Source organism: Macaca mulatta, chromosome 3 (genome assembly GCF_049350105.2).
Source record: "Macaca mulatta isolate MMU2019108-1 chromosome 3, T2T-MMU8v2.0, whole genome shotgun sequence".
Taxonomy (NCBI): domain Eukaryota; kingdom Metazoa; phylum Chordata; class Mammalia; order Primates; family Cercopithecidae; genus Macaca; species Macaca mulatta.
In genome coordinates, this window is record NC_133408.1 from 124,147,590 (window position 1) to 124,168,725 (window position 21,136).

The 21,136-nt window shown below is 38.1% G+C and overlaps 1 protein-coding gene across 19 annotated transcripts in view; it reads right to left on the bottom strand.

Annotated features, from left to right (window-relative positions):
* Positions 1 to 21,136, bottom strand: part of PPP1R9A (protein phosphatase 1 regulatory subunit 9A) — a 384,913-nt gene that overhangs the window by 58,396 nt on the left and 305,381 nt on the right. For all 19 annotated transcript variants that reach the window (XM_015134297.3, XM_015134296.3, XM_015134293.3 and 16 more), the window contains one exon: positions 5,662 to 5,817. In XM_015134297.3, coding sequence (XP_014989783.1) covers positions 5,662 to 5,817 — 156 coding nt within the window. The remainder of the gene's footprint in view (positions 1 to 5,661; positions 5,818 to 21,136) is intronic.

The window sequence follows — 21,136 nt, forward strand, 5'->3', positions numbered from 1 at the left end:
ATATACCCAGTAATGGGATTGCTAGGTCAAGTGGTATTTCTGGTTCTAGATCCTTGAGGAATCTCCACACTGTCTTCCACAATGGTTTAACTAATTTACTCCCACCGACAGTGTAAAAGCATTCCTATTTCTCCACATCCTCTCCAGCATCTGTTGTTTCCTGACTTTTTAATGATTGTCATTCTAACTGGTATGAGATGGTATCTCATTGTTGTTTTGATTCACATTTCTCTAATGACCAGTGATGATGAGCTTCTTTTCATATGTTTGTTGGCCGCATAAATTTCTTCTTTTGAAAAGTATTGTTCATATCTTTAGCCCACTTTTTGATGGGGTTGTTTTTTCCTTGTAAATTTGGTTAAGTTCCTTAGATTCTGGATATTAGCCCTTTGTCAGATAGATAGATTGCAAAAGTTTTCTCCCGTTCTGTAGGTTGCCTGTTCACTCTGATGATAATTTCTTTTGCTATGCAGAAGCTCTTTAGATTAATTAGATCCCATTTGTCAACTTTGAATTTTGTTGCTATTGCTTTTTGTGTTTTAGTCATGAAGTCTTTGCCCATGCTTGTGTCCTGAATGGTATTGCTTAGGTTTTCTTCTAGGATTTTTATGGTTTTAGATATTACGTTTAAGTCTTTTAATCTATCTTGAAATAATTTTTGTATAAGGTGTAAGGAAGGGGTCCAGTTTCAGTTTTCTGCATTTGGCTAGCCAGTTTTCCCAACACCATTTATTAAATAGGGAATCCTTTCTTCATAGTTGGCAATTTTTTTATTGCCATTTCAATCTCTCTGCCTGCTATTGGTCTGTTCAGAGGTTTTTATATCTTCCTGGTTTAATCTAGGATGGTTGTATATTTCCAGGAATTTAAACATCTCCTCTAGATTTTCAAGTTTATGCGTGTAAAGGTGTTCACAGTAGCCTTGAATGATCTTTTAGTATTTCTGGGTATCAGCTATAATATGTCCCGTTTCATTTGTAACTGAGCTTATCTGGATCTTCTCTCTTCTTGGTTAATCTCACTAAAGATCTAGCAATTTTATTTATCTTTTCAAAGAACCAGCTTTTTGTTTCATTTATCTTTTGTATTTGTTTGTTTCAATTTCATTTAGTTTTGCTCTGATCTTCATTATTTCTTTTCTTCTGCTGGGTTTGGGTTTGGATTGTTCTTGTTTCTTCAATTCTGTGAAGTGTGACCTTAGATTGTCAGTTTGTGCCCTTTCAGACTTTTTGATGTAGGTATTTAATGCTGTAAACTTTCCTCTTAGCACTGCTTTTGCTGTATCCCAGAGGTTTTGATAGGTTGTGTCACTACTATCGTATAGTTCAAATAATTTTTAAATTTCCATCTTGATTGTTGACCCAACAATCATTCAGGAGTAGGGTTATTTAATTACCATGTATTTGCATTGTTTCGAGGGTTCCTTTCAGAGTTGATTTCCAATTTTATTCCACTGCGGTCTTAGAGAACTTGAGATAATTTCAGTTTTCTTAAATTTACTGAGACTTGTTTTGTGGCCTATCATAAGGTTTATCTTGGAGAATGTTCCATGCGCTGATAAATAGAATGTATATTCTGCAATTGTTGGGTAGAATGTTCTACAAATATCTGTGAAGTCCATTTGTTGTAGGGTCTAGTTTAAGCCTATTGTTTCTTTGTTGACTTTCTGTCTTGATGCTCCCTTGATTTGGTGTTCTCCCCCTCCCCCTAGGAATGGGGTTTCCTGAGAGCTGAAATGTAGTGATTATTTTTGCTCTTCTGGGTCTAGCCACCCAGCGGAACTACCAGGCTCTGCGCTGGTACTCGGGAGTATCTGCAGAGTACCGTGATGTGATCCATCTTCAGGTCTTGTAACCATGGATACCAGCACCTGCTTTGATGGAGGCAGCAAGGGAGTGACGTGGACTCAGAAGGGTCCTTGGTTGTATTTTTGTTTAGTGTGCTGGTCTTATATTGGTTGGACTCCAGTCAGGAGGTGGCAATTTCAAGAGCACATGAGCTGGGGTCCTATAGGGAGGATGCATATTTGCCCTAGGGCAAAATATGAATACCTGGTTAAGTATTCAGGTTTCTCAGGCAGTCAGCAGGGCCATGGAGCTCCCAAGAGATTATAACCTTTGTCTTCAGCTACCAGGGTGGGTAGAGGAAGACCACCAGGTTGGGGGAGGGACAGGAGTGTCTTAGCTCAGTCTCTCCTTGGGCAGGGCTTGCTGTGGCTGCTGTGGGGGATGGGGTTGTGGTTCCCAGTCCAATGGAGTTATATTTCCAGGGGGATTATGGCTGCCTCTGCAGAGTCACATATGCCACCAGGGAAGTGGGGGAAAGCCGACAGTCATAGGCCTCATTCTGCTCCCACGAAGTCCAGAGTCCTAATGGCCAGTTTCACACCCACCATGCCCTTCACAACAGCACCAAGTCTATTTCCAGGCAGCTCATGACCAGCGCTGAGAACTCACCCTAAACCAGGAGCCTCCCTGTTGAGAAAGCAAGCAGACTCACAGGTTTTTGGCATTTCAGGGAGCCTGCAGTGGTGATCCAGTTCCTTCGAAAGGTCTGTGGATTCTCTTGGCTTTCCTGGTATTTTCCTGCGGTAGTTCTTGGGGCAAAAGTTCACGATGTGAGTCTCCACACGCTGTTCTGTCCATCCAAGCAGGAGCCGCAAGCAGTCCTGACTCTTATCTGCCATCTTAATCCTCCCAGTTTTTGTTTATTTATTTGAGAAGGGGTCTTGTGTGGCTCTGTCACCCAGGCTGGAGTGCAGTGGCAACCTTCATTGCTCACTGTAACTTCAAACTCCTGAGCTCAAGCCATCTTCCCACCTCAGCCTCCCAAAGAACTGAGATTATAGGTATGAGCCACCATGACTGGCCATATGGCAGCTTTTATTTAACCTACTCCAGTAATATGTTCTGTTACTTATAGCTGGATACTTAGGTAACTTAGTATGTATGTGACTTACATAATGAATAAAGGGCACTATAAAACTTTAGGGAGGATGAGAAAAAAGGTTTTAATTAAACAAATATATTCCATGAACTTGGATTAAAAGATTCGATGTGATTTTTAAAATGCCAGTTCCCTGCAAATTTACTAGTTTAACATAATTACAACAAAAAATGCAGAGTATTTTTCAAGGGTATTTATAAAGTGATTCATACATTTTCTTGAATAAGTTGAAAAATAAAGGAATTTTTGAAAAGTTGGAATAATGTGACTTAGCCCATCAATACTGATGTATATTCTAATAGTATTGCACTGAAGAAAAATGAGAAGATGGAGCAGACTATGAAGCCATAAGCAGTTCAGAAGGTAAAGGCACAAATTCTTTAGATAATAATGTTGGCCCTCCTACCAAAGGGAAATTGGTAAATGAGCATTTAATAAAAGGGTTAACCAACTTTTGTTGGCTATTTGGAAACGTTAAATTAGGTACATGTCTTATATCATACAACAAATTCCAGTATATGTTTGACGCCATTCATTCCCTAAGTATTTCACCACTAACTATATGCCAAGAATTATACAAAGACTGAGGACACGATAATAAACAAAAACATGGGAGCTTAGAGTCTAGCAGGAAGATAGATACAAAACAGGCCCAAAGTACAACTGATTGAGATAATGTCAGTCTAATGTGTTCTGCCCAAGTAGTAAAACATACTTTTGCTTAAAATAATTAAGACAATCCTGTAACATGAAACTTTATAAAGACGCTAATACAATATGACCCTTTATACTCACCCCAAGTTTTGTGCATCCTGTTAAAAGTGCCTAGTGCTATATAATATTTGGACATGTATATTAATCACATAAAGAAATTTCACAAAAAGAGTGCCACACAGGTGATATGCAGGGACAATATTCTGAAGAAATGAATATATTAATGTTAAATGTAAAACAAAAGAAGATAAAAGAATTGTAAGTGGGACGATGTGATATCGCCTGTTATTGAGGTGAGGACAAAATTCCAATTCTTAGAAAGCAAAACTAAAAGAAAGTTATAGACCTGGTTACTCAGGCTAAACATAAATCAGCCACATTACACAGAATCAGCCAGATTACACAGCAGTCTACACCACGGTCAGCAACATTTTTCAGTAAAGGACCAGAAAGCAAATAATTTAGGATTTGCAGGCCATACAGTCTCTACTGCGACTACTCAACTTTGCTGTTACAGTATGTTATCAGCCACAAACAATAAAGAGATGGGCATGCTTGTGTTCAAATAAAACTTTATTTATAAAAAGTAGGCCAGATTTGGACAATATATCGTAATTTGCTAACCCCTGGTCTAGATCACTCTACACAATGGTGCATGCTTAAAACAATATTTATGGAGGTTTGAGTCCTTGGCTCAATTTTGAAAATGGAAGATATAACTTTCCATATATTATCTGTGCCCTGTAGGCTCTTCACCTTCCATAAAAGAATATGGACCCTTCTTCCAGCTCAATTATCTACCAAAGACTAGGGGTCATACTTACCTGGCAAAATGAAAGAGCTGTATTATAGGCTTTTGCCAGGGAATACTACTTTGATCTCATTGCCTTCAATATTTGTTAAAGTTGGGTTGTGAGTTAAAATATTCTTAGAGAACAAGGCATCTACCTACTTTTCTTGATAACTTATATTCTTTGACCAAATAAGGGCTGCAGAGAAACAGGCACTAGATTACACTTCTTCCTCACACTCAGTCACTTTCTGCAGAACTTTTCTTTTTCTGCATTGCTCTTTGGTTTGAAGATATCAGTTAATTTAGAAAGTCTTCATAAGAAATGAACAAGTTGTAAATAATGACATATTTCTCTTCAGTGATGGAGAATACTCTTCCAAAACAAGGAAGTATAAACTGCTTGGGGACCTGTTAATCACTGTTTTTGTTTTATATGTGTCAGGGTTCTGAGAAGTTACTTTGGAAGAAAAGCTATCCACATTTCCTCCCCCAAGGTTCTATTCTTGGCCCTTCTCTAAGAGCACACTGCCTCAGGAGTCTGACCTCTTCAGACTCTGAGACTGCATCACCATACTCCCTTGCCTGGGTTTGGAAGCATCAGCAGAAAAGGAAAGCAGAGTCAGGGTATATTCTTACCCTTGCCCCAAGGATGCAGCTTTTAGCAGTGGCTGCATCTTATAAAGCTGCGGATGTTGATGGTAATAGCCTCCTGCTGTTGCCAGTCCCCATGCACTTCAACACCCCTTGTTAGTACTATTAACTCTGCTCAAAGTCTGTGTATTAAACTCTCTTCGAGTAAACCCTTTGGGTATGCCATCTGATGCTTATTAGAAACCTATTTCATGAACAGAAAGACAAAAAGAGCCTTTTTAGGAAATCCCTGCCTTAAGAGAACAGCTTATCACCAGGTACCAAAACTTCTGTAAAACTGAAAAAACATAACTTAAACATCATAAAACTGCACATGTAAGTTACTGCTTGAAATTATGGGCTACATGTATGTCACTATGACAAATAAGCATTTAAATCAATGATTGTGGAATGAGATTTACTGAAATTCTACTTGAAATTCAATGAGACTCAAGACAACCTGTTATTAAAAAGCTTTCATTTGCAAACTGATTATTCTTAATATACTATTTGAACAGAAATATATACTTAATGAAATGAACACGCATAGAGAAATATTTTGCAGCTTAGTGGCATACCTCTTTGAACTTGTGACTGAGCTTGCTTGTGTCCAGGTCTGATGGGGAAAACATGTCCTCATTCTCAGGCAGCTCAAAGACTTCAATGGCCATGTCGCTGCCAGGAAGGACAGGTCCTACCTCATCTTCTTCTTCATCTGTGGCATATTCTCCTGTCTGAAAGGAAGGGGATTTCAGAAATCCAGCTGTCCTTACCCCAGATGGAGGTGAGTTATTTGAAAATATTTTATAAAAGAGAAGTAAGACATATACCCAAATGGTGAAAGTGTAAGTAGGTTTTTCAGTCAAGCATGCCTCATGCAGTCAATGTTATAAACAAATGTTAGTTTAAAGATCCAAAGTGACAAACCTATGCCATATACAAGTGCGTTTCTAAAAATCTACTAGTATCAGTGGCATCTTTAATATAGAAACAAGAATTGTTTTTTCAATCTGAGTATTTGCTTATTTTACCAAATAAAATTATGTTGCTGTGGGAAATAAGTAATTTCTTCAAATTCTCTTTGTGAATACACCACCCAATAGTGGGAGCAAGGGAAAGGGAAAAAAGGGAAGGGGAGTTTAACGAATCACAGAGTTGGAAGGGACCTTAATTAAGGCTTGCAAAGGTTTAGCTGGTTAATTCTCCTAAGCTTTAGACTTCAAACAGTTCTGTTTTGTTTGCTTGTTAATTATTGTGGTGGTGAACTAGTGAGCTAAAGAATAAACCAAAGGTTTCTAACTTGCAGCCTGCACCAAGTGTATTGTTTTGCCTGCCTAGCACGTTTATAAATCTGAATATTTTGTCAACGTGAGAAAAATGTTTCACATAAAGTTCTAGATTTCCAGCTTTCCTTGAGAAAGCCAAACATCTGTTAATATAGGCACACTGGGACATTATAACAATTGGCAAGTTAGTAGTGATTGCCCCTTTTAGAGGAATTATATGCTTTCTGATACCCCACAACTTTTCTAATGCCATATTGTTTCACGTTGTTAGCTTCACTCCTTTGTAATACCCACCGGTCCCTGTAGGTATTTGAGTTCATGACCTCTGGAATAAACGTTCCTCTTTGCCACTAATTTCCTTAACTTTATTAGAAAGTAGATCCTCTCCTGGTAGCATCAAGTTATGATACTGTAATTCAAAATAATTGTTTGAAATCTATACCTTATGATATAATTTAAAGATAAATCACTGACAGAGTTAAAAGACAAAGTTCATTGAACTCATCCTTATTCCTTCAGGTAGCACGTTATTTAACACATAAAACAGAGACAGGAATTCATATTGTCTTTAAAACACTTTCATGAACAGTGTACTGAATGATCTATTCCTTTGATTAAATAGGCTCAGCATCTGATTGCCGTTTTTTTCTATTGATTCTGTATTATATTCTTCCTGCCAAAGCAGGAACCCCCTGCTTCACCTTTCCCCCTGCCCATGTTTGCACATGAAGGAAATCTGGTCCTTAATCCCAGTCTAATAATTCCCAATGTCTGAAAGACCATTATTAAATTGCCTTCAGATTTCTCTTTTTCAATAAAATAATTCTAGTTGCCTCAAAGGTAATTTGCTGTAATTGTCTTTGTGGTTGTGCTCTGATTTCTCTCCAAGTTTTCCACGTTTCTCTAAATTGCAGATCCTGAAAGTGGACACAGTTTCTAGTAAGGAATTTGAAGGTCATCGACCATGATGAACACACTGCCACAGCATCCTTCACGCTCTACCTCCCCACACAGAGGCTATTATCATGGAGAACTTGACATTGGTGGCATCTGTGTACAGAAGTAAGCTCAGAATATTCCATGTGAAGCAGTGATTTTCCAAACTGGTTACAGGTTAGTGGGAACCTTTATTTTCCCCAAATATAATCACAGGTGATTTGACTAAAAGGAAAAGAGGTTGGTGGCCTCCAGTTTGATCCTATATATCTCCTCAGTACCTGGAACTCTAGATTTCTGTAGAAATCAGTCTGAAAATGTCTAAACTATAAATACCAATTCAAATGTCTTTGCCACTGGCAGGTGAAGGTAGCTCAAGAATGGGAGCTGGCTGGTCAGATAGCTTATACTTATTTATTAGCACAATGAGATCCTACAAATCTTAAATAACTCTAATTCCAGATCTGGCTTTTTTTTTTTTTTTTTTTTTTTTTTTTTTTTTTTTTTTTTGTATTCTGTGAATTGACTCATCTCCTGTTCATACATATTTCTACAGCCAACAAATACTTGGTAAATTCCAGTGAAATTAATTAACAGGAAAGCAGCAAGACTGGCAAGTAAGTAATCTCAAGATACGTTGCTGAAAAATTTTCATATAGAGGTATAAAACTGTGTACTTGTTTTTAACCCTATCATTACAACTGGCAGCAAAACCCAAGCCTTTATTATGAAGGCTTAAACCAGGTATATAGAATTCACTATATACAGCATTGAATGACTCAAGAAACTCTTATGCTAAATTTAAAGTATGACTAAGCCATAACAATGTGGCACATTTTAAACATGAGTTGAAATGAACAATTTGATTTCCTTTTGCTAGCTTGGAAATAAATACTTGTTCACTATATGTGAGAGAATTAATATAAATATGTGCCTAGGATGGGACCTGACATATAACAAGATCTCAGCAAATGTTTTTAAAAGAATAAATCCAAGAATGCCAATGCATTAACTTGGTAATATATAGAACTTCCTAAGGAGGTTTTCAGTAATATCAAGAAAATGAACTGTGGTCACTTGTTAAGAAGGCAGTAATATATTATACTACAATCTTACTGTGAATAACAGGAATAGCGTATGCACAACATATGCAATTCTTACCTCTAAGTATAAGTTGCACTTTGTCATCCATATACAATTTAATTTTGAAAATTATCTTCAGAAATACAAGTTGTTAAGCATTCTTCTCGATTCTTTTGTGGACTTTGCCAGTATCCTCTCCTTCCCAATACCCAAATTACCTGCAGTACTGTTAAAATTCTTATCACTCATTTCATCTTTTCATTTACTAATGCCTTCTTTCTCCAATTAGCCTTATAAGCATCCTGAGGACAAATATGTCTTTTGCTGTCTCGATTCTACTTATTACTTATTATAGGCTAGGGATGTCATGTTTAAAACATTATGTTATAATTCTCTCTTCCTGAACAGTTGCCATTCCACCCTTAAATAGGCTTTAGGATAAAGGATGCATTTACTACAGAATCTCCTAAATACCTGGAAATAAAAAAGTTACAGTTAGTGGACTAAGAAAAATAGATTCTTCTAATATTTTATCTTTATTGAAAATGGAAATTGTTTTTGTGGTTATACTGCAAATAAAATACGTAACATGGAATGTGTCAGCAGAATGTTGTAAACCTCAAAATTAGATTGGATTAAATCTGCCATTTACAAAGGAAGATGAACAATGTTATACCAAAAAAAAAAAAAAAAAAAAAAAAACCCAAACCAACAAAACCCAAAATTACTACAACAAAGTATTTCCATTGGTATCTAGCTCTATTTCTGCTCAAATTAAAAATCTTTCAAGTAACCAGAGATTCTTGAAATTCTTTGTCCTAACACGCAAATCCACTTCAAATGTGGCAGTAACAGATTTTTGGGTAAAAAACTGACAGAGATAGTAAATTTTCCTTTTCATGTCTTTACCTACCTTTTTAATATATGATATATATGATATTATATGATATAATATATGATATTTTTAATAGCCCCACACAAAGGGGTAAAAAATGAAGAGCAATACTTTTGCAACTTACTGTGTGCTCAGCATTGTACATTCCTCAACTACGGGATATGGGTGTTACCATACTATCTTAATTTGAGGAAACTGAGACTCAGAGACCATACCTAAAGTCAATTAGTTAAATTATTGAAGCTACATCCAACATATTTCAAAGCCCATGCTCCTTCTTCTATGCTATGATGCTTCCAGTCTACAGAAACTAAAGTTCTGCAGGAAAAAAAAAAAATTGGGAATATACTTTTTAATGATCCCAACCCCAAACCTGGGTGGATAATCCTGTTGTATTGAAATTCACCTTCCATGGCTTTGAACATTATCATAAATTCACTTTGAAGACTCACACCTCTGTATAGTGGGCTCCAAAGTTCTTGTCCTCTTCTCTTATCTCATAATATGCTTAACCTGGGCAAGTATATAGAATTCCCTTTTGAAAGAATCAGGAGCAGTACTGGTGGGTTAATTGCAATACAGAGAGGAATCACTGACAAACAAACACACACACACACATATGCGTACCATTTTATGTTAACTTAAATCACAGAAGTATTCATTTATTGCTTATCTTTTAATTGCAGTATCAAGTCTTCCTCTTGGCTTATGGGTCTGCTGACTGACATTTTATGCACTCTTGTATAAACTACAACAATAAAATATAGTCTACGAAATTATTGTAGCATCTTTAAAACAGATGAAAAAGATCCTCCCAAGGCAAAAGGAATGCAAAATTTCTCTAGATTTTTATGGTTTTCCTCTATCTTTTATATTTCCTTCTCACACCTAATTTTCTTGAGCTGCCAGTCTTTATTAAATCTTCCCAAAACATTGTATTAAGTTTTCATAGATACAACGACTTCCTTTACACACATATTACATCACTTAATATTTTATAAAATAACATAATTATAACAACAAGTACAACCAACAGGTTCTGCCTCTTGGTAAACATATAACTTTTGACTAGTGGGAGACGTATGCAGACATACTAGAGCCTGGGACACTCATGAGAGCTATAGATATCAGTCTAGGCTTTGCAGAAGGAACAGAGAGTATCTGTTATATTGGCAAGTTGGTTAAGTGGGGATCAACGAAAGAATTTTGGTTTTGAAGTCACGTAGACCTGTGTTCAAGTCCTGGCCTTGAGACATTGGGAATTAGTGTCTATATCTAAGCTTTAATCTCTTCATCTATAAAGTAAGGACAAAACAGTTGCTTAGCATACGAAAGTTGTCATGAGATTAAGTTACATGCTGCTTATGTATTTAACACAAGGTCTGGCACATGGTAGGTGCTCAAAACGAGTGACTGCTATTGTTGCTGCTGCTGGTGTCGATACTGCAATAGCAACAGGCTAAAGATTTTCCAATCTGTATCTTGTAACCACGTTTGCTAAACTTTGGTCTCATAAATGTAAATTCCTAGAAGACCCCAACACATGAATCTTTTATAAGCAAATTGGTCATTTTTGAAGTAAAACTTTTCCGTTCCTCTATATATACCTGTTCCTCTACTCATATTCCCAGTTTGGAGTAGGCACCAGCTTCTACCCAAGCCCAAGAAAACTTCCATGCCTCTGTCCTCCTCACTTACTGGCCCCAACCTGCCCCAGGGCTTCAAGATGAATAACCGTGTACGTGAGAACATCCTGTGAAGCTGCTGCCCTTAAGACTTTCCTAATTCACTCCTTTATGCTCCCACTGTGTGACTGACATCACTCATAATGCTTTGACGTTTCTTTATCTGCCTTCTCTCATCAACTTCTTTCATCTGAACATTCCTAGAGAGTGCCAGATACAATTTATCCCTGCAATCCTGGTGTGGCTAGTACATTGCTTGGCATATAGTGGGCACTGAACAAATGTTTGCTGAATAAATTCAGATAGTTGTAGCCACATCTGCATAGCACAGCAGAGCCTGATTTTCCTGTTAATCTCAGCTTTCCAGGATGAAATATAGTGAAACACAGCTGCAGCTGGGGCCTAAAAGACCCTTCTGGGGATTTTCTCTTGTTGTTAGGTTCAACCATTAGCAGTAATTTTTGCTGTAGCAATGTTTGCTCTGGTAAATTCAGGGAAACTAAATGGTGCTAATCACAAAAATAGCCTTAATTATGCAGTTTTTGTTGGAATTTGTTTACTGGATTTGAATTTGGTTCTATGTATTTTCAGATGCACTTCTGTGAGAGAATAGAGGAGAGCCGCTTCTTCCCTGGAGGAGAAAAACCTCAAACTCACATTTTAATGTTTAAAATTCCTAAGTCTGCACCCACCATCCAAGGGCTTTTGGCAAAAGCATCCCTCTCTCTGCCGAAGCATCTCTCTTTCCATTTTTTTTTTTTGTCAGTGACATCTGTGTGTCCTAGTTTTATAATGTTAGTACACTTAGTCTCTTTGAATGTTGTCTGTTCATTCATCTATAAAATGGGAATAACAGCACCTTCTTCATTTAAAGAGGTTGTTATGAGAATTCATTGTGGTGATATGAAAGAGTTAACCACAGTGCCTAGAATATGCTAAATGACTGCATGACATTATGATTATGATTGTTTTCACCATCCCTTATTTCTCCAGGACAACACCATAAACTAATGCAACAAAAAAAGCATTCGGGGTTGGAGAGATGAGGGCCAGAAGAGAGAAAAATCCTAATGTCGCAGTTGCATAACAGTGAGCAAGTTCATTTAGTTTGTATCTTTTGTGGTCTCCTCTATAAAACGGTGTAAAAGATACCAATCTCATAGGATATTGAGAGGATTCAAAGAAATGAAATATGCAAAATATCCAACACGATGCCTGGCCCAGCATATATATTTATTTTTTCTCCCACTTTTCAACTCATTCAAAATTTTCTTGTCAATCTTTTGTTATTGGAGTATTTCCTGATTTTTCACTCCATTCTCACTGTCTAGTCACCAAGTCAAGAAACATCTAAAATCCTTCTCTAGATTACTCACATGGCCTCTGTGTTCCTTGCCTTCAGGCTCTCAGCTTGTCAGGTCATTGGTAATATTGCTGAAAAATTATTCTTCCTAAAATTTTGACCAAAAAAATCATTATTTGCCAATAAAATCTTTTCTAACAACTCAAATCCATTCTTCAGTTTTTATCCCCTTCCTTTTAGAAAGTATCCTCTGGAAGCCAGGACTCTGTTTCCTACTACAGGAGGCAGACTCCAAAATGACCCCAGTGACCTTGCTTTCTGGGTGTTCATGCCCTTGTATACTCCCTTCCCACTGAGTGAGGGCTGAACGACTGATTTCTAACAAACAGAATACAACAAAAGTAATGGAATGCCACTTCTCAGATTAGGTGAAAAAAAAAAAAGACTATGATTTGTGTCTCTTTCGTCCTCTTGCGCTCTCTCTCTCTCTCAGCCCTCACTATTGGGAAGGAAGTTGCAATGTTATGAGCAGAGAGAAGCCCACATCCCACGGAGCTGATGTTTCTGGCCAACAGCCAGTGAGGACCTGAGGCCTGCCAAGTCACATGAGGGAGTCTGGAAGTGGGTCTTCTCAGTCCTGCCAACAGTTGTGAGTGAGCATGGATGCACATCCTCTCCCATTGGAGCATTTGGATGACCACAGCTCTGGCTAACACCTTACTTACAGCCTTGGGAGAGATTCTGAGTCAGAGGCATCCAGCTAAATTGACCCACAGACATGGTAATGTACAAATATGTCTTGTTTTAAGTTGCTAAGTTTTGGTGATAATTTGTAATGCAGCAAATAGAAGAGGGATGCTGCCAAAACAAATACAGAAAAAAACCAGAGAAGTGGCTTCGAAACAGGCAGTGGGCAAAGGCTAGAAGGATTCTGAAGAGTGTACTGGAGCAAGCCTAAATTGCACTGCACAGATTGTGAGTGGAAACTGGAAGGGAGCGTGCTTGTTATGTAGTGACACAAAGCTTAGCAACATTATCACCTTCTCTAATGAGAAAGTAGGAAGTGTTCCTTGTGAACAGGGTGATCTGGCTAAGTAGAGTTCTAAACACAGTGGTGAAGGTGCTGCCTGATTTCTTCTTGCTGCTTATAGTAAAATGTAAAAAGAATAGAGTTCAGTTGAGAGTATTAAACAGAAACGAATTCTTTCTGTTTAAACAGAAACTTGATGGTTTTCGAAGTCTTAAAATTAAGTCTAAAATTAAGAAATGGCTTCCAAACAGAGTTCAAATCCAGGGAACTGCCAGAAGAATGTGGTTTAAAAATGAAGCAGAACGTATAACCAGGCTGAGCGTGGAGGCTCACACCTGTAATCCCAACACTTTGGAAGGCTGAGATGGGTGGATCACTTGAGGTCAGGAGTTTGAGACCAGCCTGACCAACATGGTGAAACCTTGTTTCTACTAAAACAAACAAAATACAAAATTAGCTGGGAATGGTGGCACTAGCCTGTAATCCCAGCTACTCAGGAGGCTGAGGCATGAGAAACGCTTGAACCCGTAAGGCAGAAGTTGCAGTCAGCCAAGATGCCAAGATTGCATCAGTGTGCTCCAGTCTGGGCAACAGAGCAAAACTCTGTCTCCAAAAAAAAAAAAAAAAAAAAAAAAAAAAGAAAGAAAGAAAAAGAAAAATAGTATAACCAATAAAATCTTATTAAGAATTCTGCCCTTAGGAAATTCAAATTTTTAAATAATGAGTGATAAACAAACCTGTCACTGTCCTAAAGGGATATACTATCTCCCAATGATACCAACATCATTGGAAAGATAATTTGAAACATAGGCTGCTGTTGCTGCTGCTGCTCAAAAAACAAAGCAGAGAAGGGAGAACCCATGGAGGAACTGTCTCCAAACAGCGTCCACCCTCATTTTTACACAGTCTTGGCTTGGGGTGAATTTTCCCCGAGCATGGCATTCCCTTGGCCACACTGATCAATGTGATCAAGAGTGGCTAGGACCAAAGCCATTCAGTCTGTCTCAGAGCATATGATTAATACTGCTATCAATAGGATTCCAAGCAGCAGAATTAGTCTAACTTGCAGCATTGATAACAACTATATTCCCTAGGCTCCCAGACCCAACTGGTTAAAGAAATCCCATAAACCATCAGGATATACCTTAGAAACCCAGGACTTTCTCCTTAAGCTTCTGTATTGACCTTTCCACTTGGCCTAAGGTATTAAACCAGGTACAGCAGGATCAATAATTACATAGACTCAAACCTTGGCATACAAGGAGGAAGTCTAGGGGTTAGAGCAATTCTACTGTCCAGAGAAACCCTGACCAAAAGGTTGAGGCTGACATGACTGCCTTCCAAGACTGAGGTAGTACCAATAATCACATTACCTAAAATCAGGAACAATTTTCATAAGACCTTATCTGATTAAATGACTTTAATCATAAGGACAATTGCCTGTAGGGCTCATACAAATAATAAACTAGTTATCCCTCAGGAAAGCTCTCTTTAGTAACTAAGAGTAGCCTCATTTTGGAGGGATCTCTATAATCATCTGAAGGCTACATGATCTAATGGTGGTCTTTCTTTAAATACATATATATGTATTTTTAAATTCTTTAAAATATTCTAAAGAAAAGATTTCTTTTTTTTTTTCTTTTTTTTAAAGAAAAGATTTCTTACAAAGGTCTTTCTTTGGTGATGGATATCCCAAGTAAACGAATTTGATCTTTACAAATTAAATGAATGTATTAAATCGTCACATGTACCCTGAAAAGATACATATCTTATGCATCAATAAAAATATTTGTGAAAGAATCACCTGGAGATCCTATTAAACTGCAGATTCTGATTCTATTTTTAAAAGCCTTTCTTTAAATACGTTTAAATATATAAAAATACCTCTAAGGTGCAGCTACATGAGCAGTTCAAAGAATGTGACCAGTTGCCACAATGTGCTTCCACTGTTTGCTATCCCAAACTTTTTTTTAATTGACTGAGTAGAGACAGGGACTTACTCTGTCACCCAGGCTGGAGTGCAATGGTGCAATCATAGCTCACTGCAGCTTCAAACTCCTGGGTTCAAGTGATCTTCCCACCTCAGCTTCCCATGTAGTCGGGACTACAGGCATGCAGCACTGCCATGCCAGGCTTTTACAAAATTATTTTTTTAGAGACAGGTCTTGCTATGTTGCCCAGGCTGCTCTTGAACTCCTGGCCTCAAGTTATCCTCCCACCTCAACCTCCCAAAGTATTGGAATTACAGGTGTGAGCCACCACTCCCAACCCTATATATCCCAAACTTCAATATGTCAGTCTGTAATTTTAGGAGTGGCAGACCCAACAAATCAGTTGCAATAGACCCACAGTTAGTAAAAATATAACAAGCTTCATCAAGGGGAGTATTGGCCAGAGAGATAAATGGACTTGTGTGCTGCCTGTTGAGCAGAGTGACCATGTCCATTTTGGGGTCTGCATAACTAGTGCTGAGATTGAAAAACCAGAAGACAACACTGGACAACTTCGCAGAACCATCAGTGAACCAATACCAGGGATTTAAAGAAAGTCTATGAATTGAAGACATCACCAAGTCAAACTCCCCATTTCAGGAGGCAGAGAGACAAAGTTTTAATCAAACAGAAAGCTACCACTTGTAGCCAGCCTGGCAGCTTTCTGGAATCTGTCCTTTCTATTTGACAAACAATGTGTGTTGAACCCTTCCAATCTTGTTGGTCATGAGTTCAAGTTGACCCATCTCAAACTGAGAATATCAGGCCAGAGGTATTGTCTGTCCATGGGTCAGACATTCAATTTCTTTTTATTATTTTTTAATGTGTTTTTAAAAATATACTTTAAGTTCCGGGATACATGTGCAGAACATGCAGGTTTGTTACATAGGTATGCATGTGCCATGGTGGTTTGCTGCACCCATCAACCTGTCATCTACATTAGGCATTTCTCCTAATGCTATCCTTCCTCTAGCGCTCCACCCCTTGACAGGCCCCAGTGTGTGATGTTCCCCTCCCTGTGTCCGTGTGTTCTCATTGATCAACTCCCACTTATGAGTGAGAACATGCAGTGTTTGGTTTTCTGTTCCTGTGTTAATTTGCTGAGAATGACGGTTTCCAGCTTCAACCACGTCCTTGCAAAGGACATTGACTCATCCTTTTTATGACTGCATAGTATTCCATGGTGTATATGTGCCACATTTTCTTAATCCAGTCTATCATTGATGGGCATTTGGGTTGGTTCCAAGTCTTTGCTATTGTGAATAGTGCTGCAATAAACATACGTGTGCATGTGTCTTTATAGTAGAATGACTCACAATCCTTTCGGTATATATCCAGTAATGGGATTGCTGGGTCAAATGGTATTTCTGGTTCTAGATCCTTGAGGAATCTCCACACTGTCTTCCACAATGGTTGAACTAGTTTACACTCCCACCAACAGTGTAAATGCGTTCCTATTTATTCATATTCAATTTCAATAAGAGCTTAGTAGCAAATTCATAACCACTTAAAAAAAAAAAAAGAGGTGTGTTCAATGACTGATCAAGCATGTGATATTGTTGAGTTGGGAAATGGCCTGAGAATCCTGGCAGTCAAATATTTTTATTATTTTATTATTATTTTTGAGACAGAGTCTCATTCTGTCACCCAGGCTGGAATACAATGGCACTATCTCGGCTCACTGCAACCTCCACCTCCTGGGCTCAAGTGATTCTCCTGCCTCAGCCTCCCGAGTAGCTGGGATTACAGACGTGCACCACCACACCCAGCTAATTTTTGTATTTTTAGTAGAGGGGGGTTCACCATGTTGGCCAGGCTGGTCTCGAACTCCCGACCTCAAGTGATCCTCCCGCCTTGGCCTCACAAAGAGCTGGGATTACAAGCATGAGCCACTGCTCCAAACCCATTAAGTGTCTAAATAAGCTGTGAATTCCTTTTCTCCTCCTAAGATGCTATCTTGTTTCTGCTGGGCCACCTGAGAGAAAACAGGGAAGGTGATATACATGATCCACTGTTATTGCTCTACATGTGGCAATCTCTGAATGGGAAAATTCCCATGGACACTAATGTGACAAGAAGTTCACGCATGTAACACATCAATTCCATTACACATTTAGCAGTGGAAACCATGACACCATTACATTTTATTTGCCCACAAAGGGTGCCATCCTCAAGGCTATTTTAGCTTACCTTCCCACTATGAACCCATTATATCAGCTGAATTTGGGTATCCTTCTCACAGTGGCACTAGGTGAAATAGTGAGTTGGGAACCACAGTATCAACAGAACAGAATGATAAAGTTCAAGTGTTTCCTCCTCCAAAGTTCTCCATTTTATTCAAGGGGTTTTTATAAAATTTGGTCTCTCTAGAGGGCAAAAAGATTTCAGCCCAAAGCAACAGAATCAGGGAGGAGCAGGAAGGCATCAAGAGGTGTGGAAGCAGAGAAGAGCTCTGTGGCAGTCACAGGCACATTCAGTTCTGAGCAGTGCAGTGTTTACTCCTGCTTTAACCTAACTTCCAATGTTTATAGTCCACCTGAGGCACTCTATAAGGCTGCTCATAATTACTGACACCATCTACTTAGTTTTGAGGAGTCTTTGACTCAGTAATCATAACCTTGACTTCTATAGCAAAAATTCCATTATACAGTCCATCTTCATCTGGGACATTCATTGCCCTGTTATCATGATAACATCTCTTTAAACCTGGTTTCAACATAAAAGGACACGGGAGTTTTCCAGGATGATAAGGCTGACTGTAAGAATTTATCTAGACTGTCTTGGGACAGTTTCACATTCTCCAGTGAGTTACCTTCATCAGCATTATAGGTTCAATGCAAGGCAGTTAGGGTGCAAGTACTCACTAGGTTTCCCATAGGAGTTTATGTATCTCAGAGAAATTTCCCCAATAGGAACAATATTCCCTTGTAATAGCCAGGACCCACAGCAAAGAACACTGTGACACCTTTTATCATCAGAATGAATCTAAACGTGGCATGATACACATGACAGACTGCAAGAGGGTTGAGTCAAAAAGCAGCCTAACTGTTGCTATTCCTCCTTATCTAGCACTACACACCCTGCCTCATCATCTCCCCAGTGAGTGAAATTTCTTCAATTCATGCTCAATATAGGTGTGGGGTCAGATCCTTCTTCTAACCCAGGATGGGTCTTTGAACTAGTTGAAACAGACTACAGTAGTTTCCCCTTATCCACAAAGGATAAATCCAAGGCCCCTCAATGGATGGCTGAAACTTCAGATAGTATTGAGCCCTATTATATACTATGCTTTTTCCTATACATGCATACCTATGATGAAGTTCAATTTATAAATTAGGCACAGTACATTCTATATACTATATTATTAATAATAAAATAGAACAATTATAACAACATATTATAATAAAAGCTATGTTAACATGGTCTCTTTCTCTCAAAATATCTTATTGTACTGTACTGTGGGTAACTGAAACCCTCACATGCAAAATTGCAGGTAAGGGAGAACAGCTGTATTACCATTTTTGGACTGGCTCCTGAAGCCACATTTCCAAAGGGTAATGAGTAGAAGGTCAGATGATTCCTGCACAGGTAGACAAGTCAGAAGAACCCAGAGCTATGTAACCAGAATCTTTCATAATCAGCAGTAAATATTACTGCCCTTTGCTCTAAAGGGAAAACTATCTTCCAAGGCTGTTCAGTCCACAAACACAAACACTTGAAAAGGTAGTCCAGAACATAGGGCAGTCAGCATCTCAGAATTGTGACAGGCCCATGGAGAACTGTTTCCCAACAATTATTTAATGGAAAAAAAAGTCTATACAGTTAGATGAAAGATGAGGCCCTCAGGGGGGTAAAAATGTCAAGAAATTCAGTTGATTTTAGAAAGATTGAACACTATTGTTATATTAGGTTGGTGCAAACTAATGCCATTACATTCAATGGCAAAAACCCGCAATTACTTTTTAAAGTAATTACCTTTTAAAATACTTTCTAGCTATGATTTGTTTCTGTATACTCTGCTCTGCGATAGGCTGCGTTTTTTTTAAAAACATTTTTGGGCCGGTCACGGTGGCTTATGCCTGTAATCCCAATACTTTGGGAGGCCAAGGAGGGTGGATCATGAGGTCAGGAGATCGAGACCATTCTGACCAACATGGTGAAACCCCATCTCTACTAAAAATACAAAACTAGCTGGGCATGGTGGCACGTGCCTGTAGTCCAAGCTACTCAAGAGGCTGAGGCAGGAGAATTGCTCAAACCCGGGAGGTGGAAGTTGCAGTGAGCTGAGATCATGCCACTGCACTCCAGCCTGGGCAACAGAGCAAGACTCCGTCTCAAAAAGAAAAAAAAAAAAAAATTGAACACACCCTTTATTGCCACAGCTGCTTGTGCTACAGAAAATAAACAAAACAAAAACCTCTTTGCAAATAAAAATAGAAAGCAGAAATATCAAATCCACTTTTATTTTGTATGCCTTAACATTGTGATGATTCTTTTACACTATGGTTATTGGATCTTTTGACAGGTTGCCTTGAAAAGGATTTAAATTTTTTACTATATATATTAACTATTTTCACAGCAAAATAAGCTGCTTGTGAATATAAGATATATTCTCCATGTCTTAATATTCTTAATTCAATTCCATTTAATACATTTACCTACTTATAAAGAGAGAAATGCTATTGTTTTTAATTAAGTCCCTGATAAATATATTCTATATGAGGAGGGAACCAGTGATCTCTTTTTGCCACTGAGATCCTGAACTAAACGGTCGACAGACCAAAGTAGACCTCTATAATTCAAATGTCACACTGCAAATTCAAACTGGCAGTCTTCCTTGAGTTTCATTTTACTTGCCAAGAGAACAATGAAGCACTTATTCTGATGCCAGTAGAACTTTGGGAAGAGACTAAGAGATTGTATTTCCCTGAATTTTCCTCTACAGAAGAGGACAGCTATGAGTGACTGAAGAGACATGTTATCATTATTGTAGTAATTCTATAATTGTACAAGTAATTGAATCTTGAAAAATAAGGTGTTTACATAAAGACTGATTCATATAATTGCAAAAATGCTATCAGATCATCAAATAGAACCAGAAATTACAGTTACAGAATTTAAGGTACAAAAAAAAGTAAAATCAACAAAAATGTCACTAGTGGTATTACATGGATTATGGTATTACATAGATTAATGATAAACATAGTCTCAATCTTAAAATCTCCTTCCAGGGAGAATAATTCTAGTCCTTTCCTCACATGGCTGTCTCATGATTTGTGGCAGCCATTCCGTCTTGCAAAGTGCCTGCAATGCCAGGACTCAAAGATCTTTACTGCAAGATTCCTGGCATCTTTACACTGGATCACTCCAATACTGGTTGCGTCTAACCGCTTCCCACAAACATCCCAGGTGATATCCTTGCAAGCCATATTCAGATTCAGTAGGTCTGAGGCTGGGTGGATAAATCTGTATTTTTAAAGAAGTAGCATGATATTCTCATACTGAAGCAAGTTGAAGACACAAAGTTTTAAGCCATTTTATAACTCCTCAGAGTGCAGGAACTATGTCCTATTCATTTTATATCCACATAATCACATAACTGCAAAATATATTATACTTGGCAGCTTTTGAATTATATTAAATACTGAGTTGACATAAAGCCTATTCAAGAAATAAATTTAAAACATAATGAATAATTATATAACCACCATGAATAAACTAACAACTTATTTCAGGAAAAGGAACAGAACAACTCATTTTCATTGAAGTCCTCTGTGTGTGCCTCCTTGATTCCATTTCAGTTACTTACTCTTCTGGAGTAATTCTGCTGAATTTTATCATTCT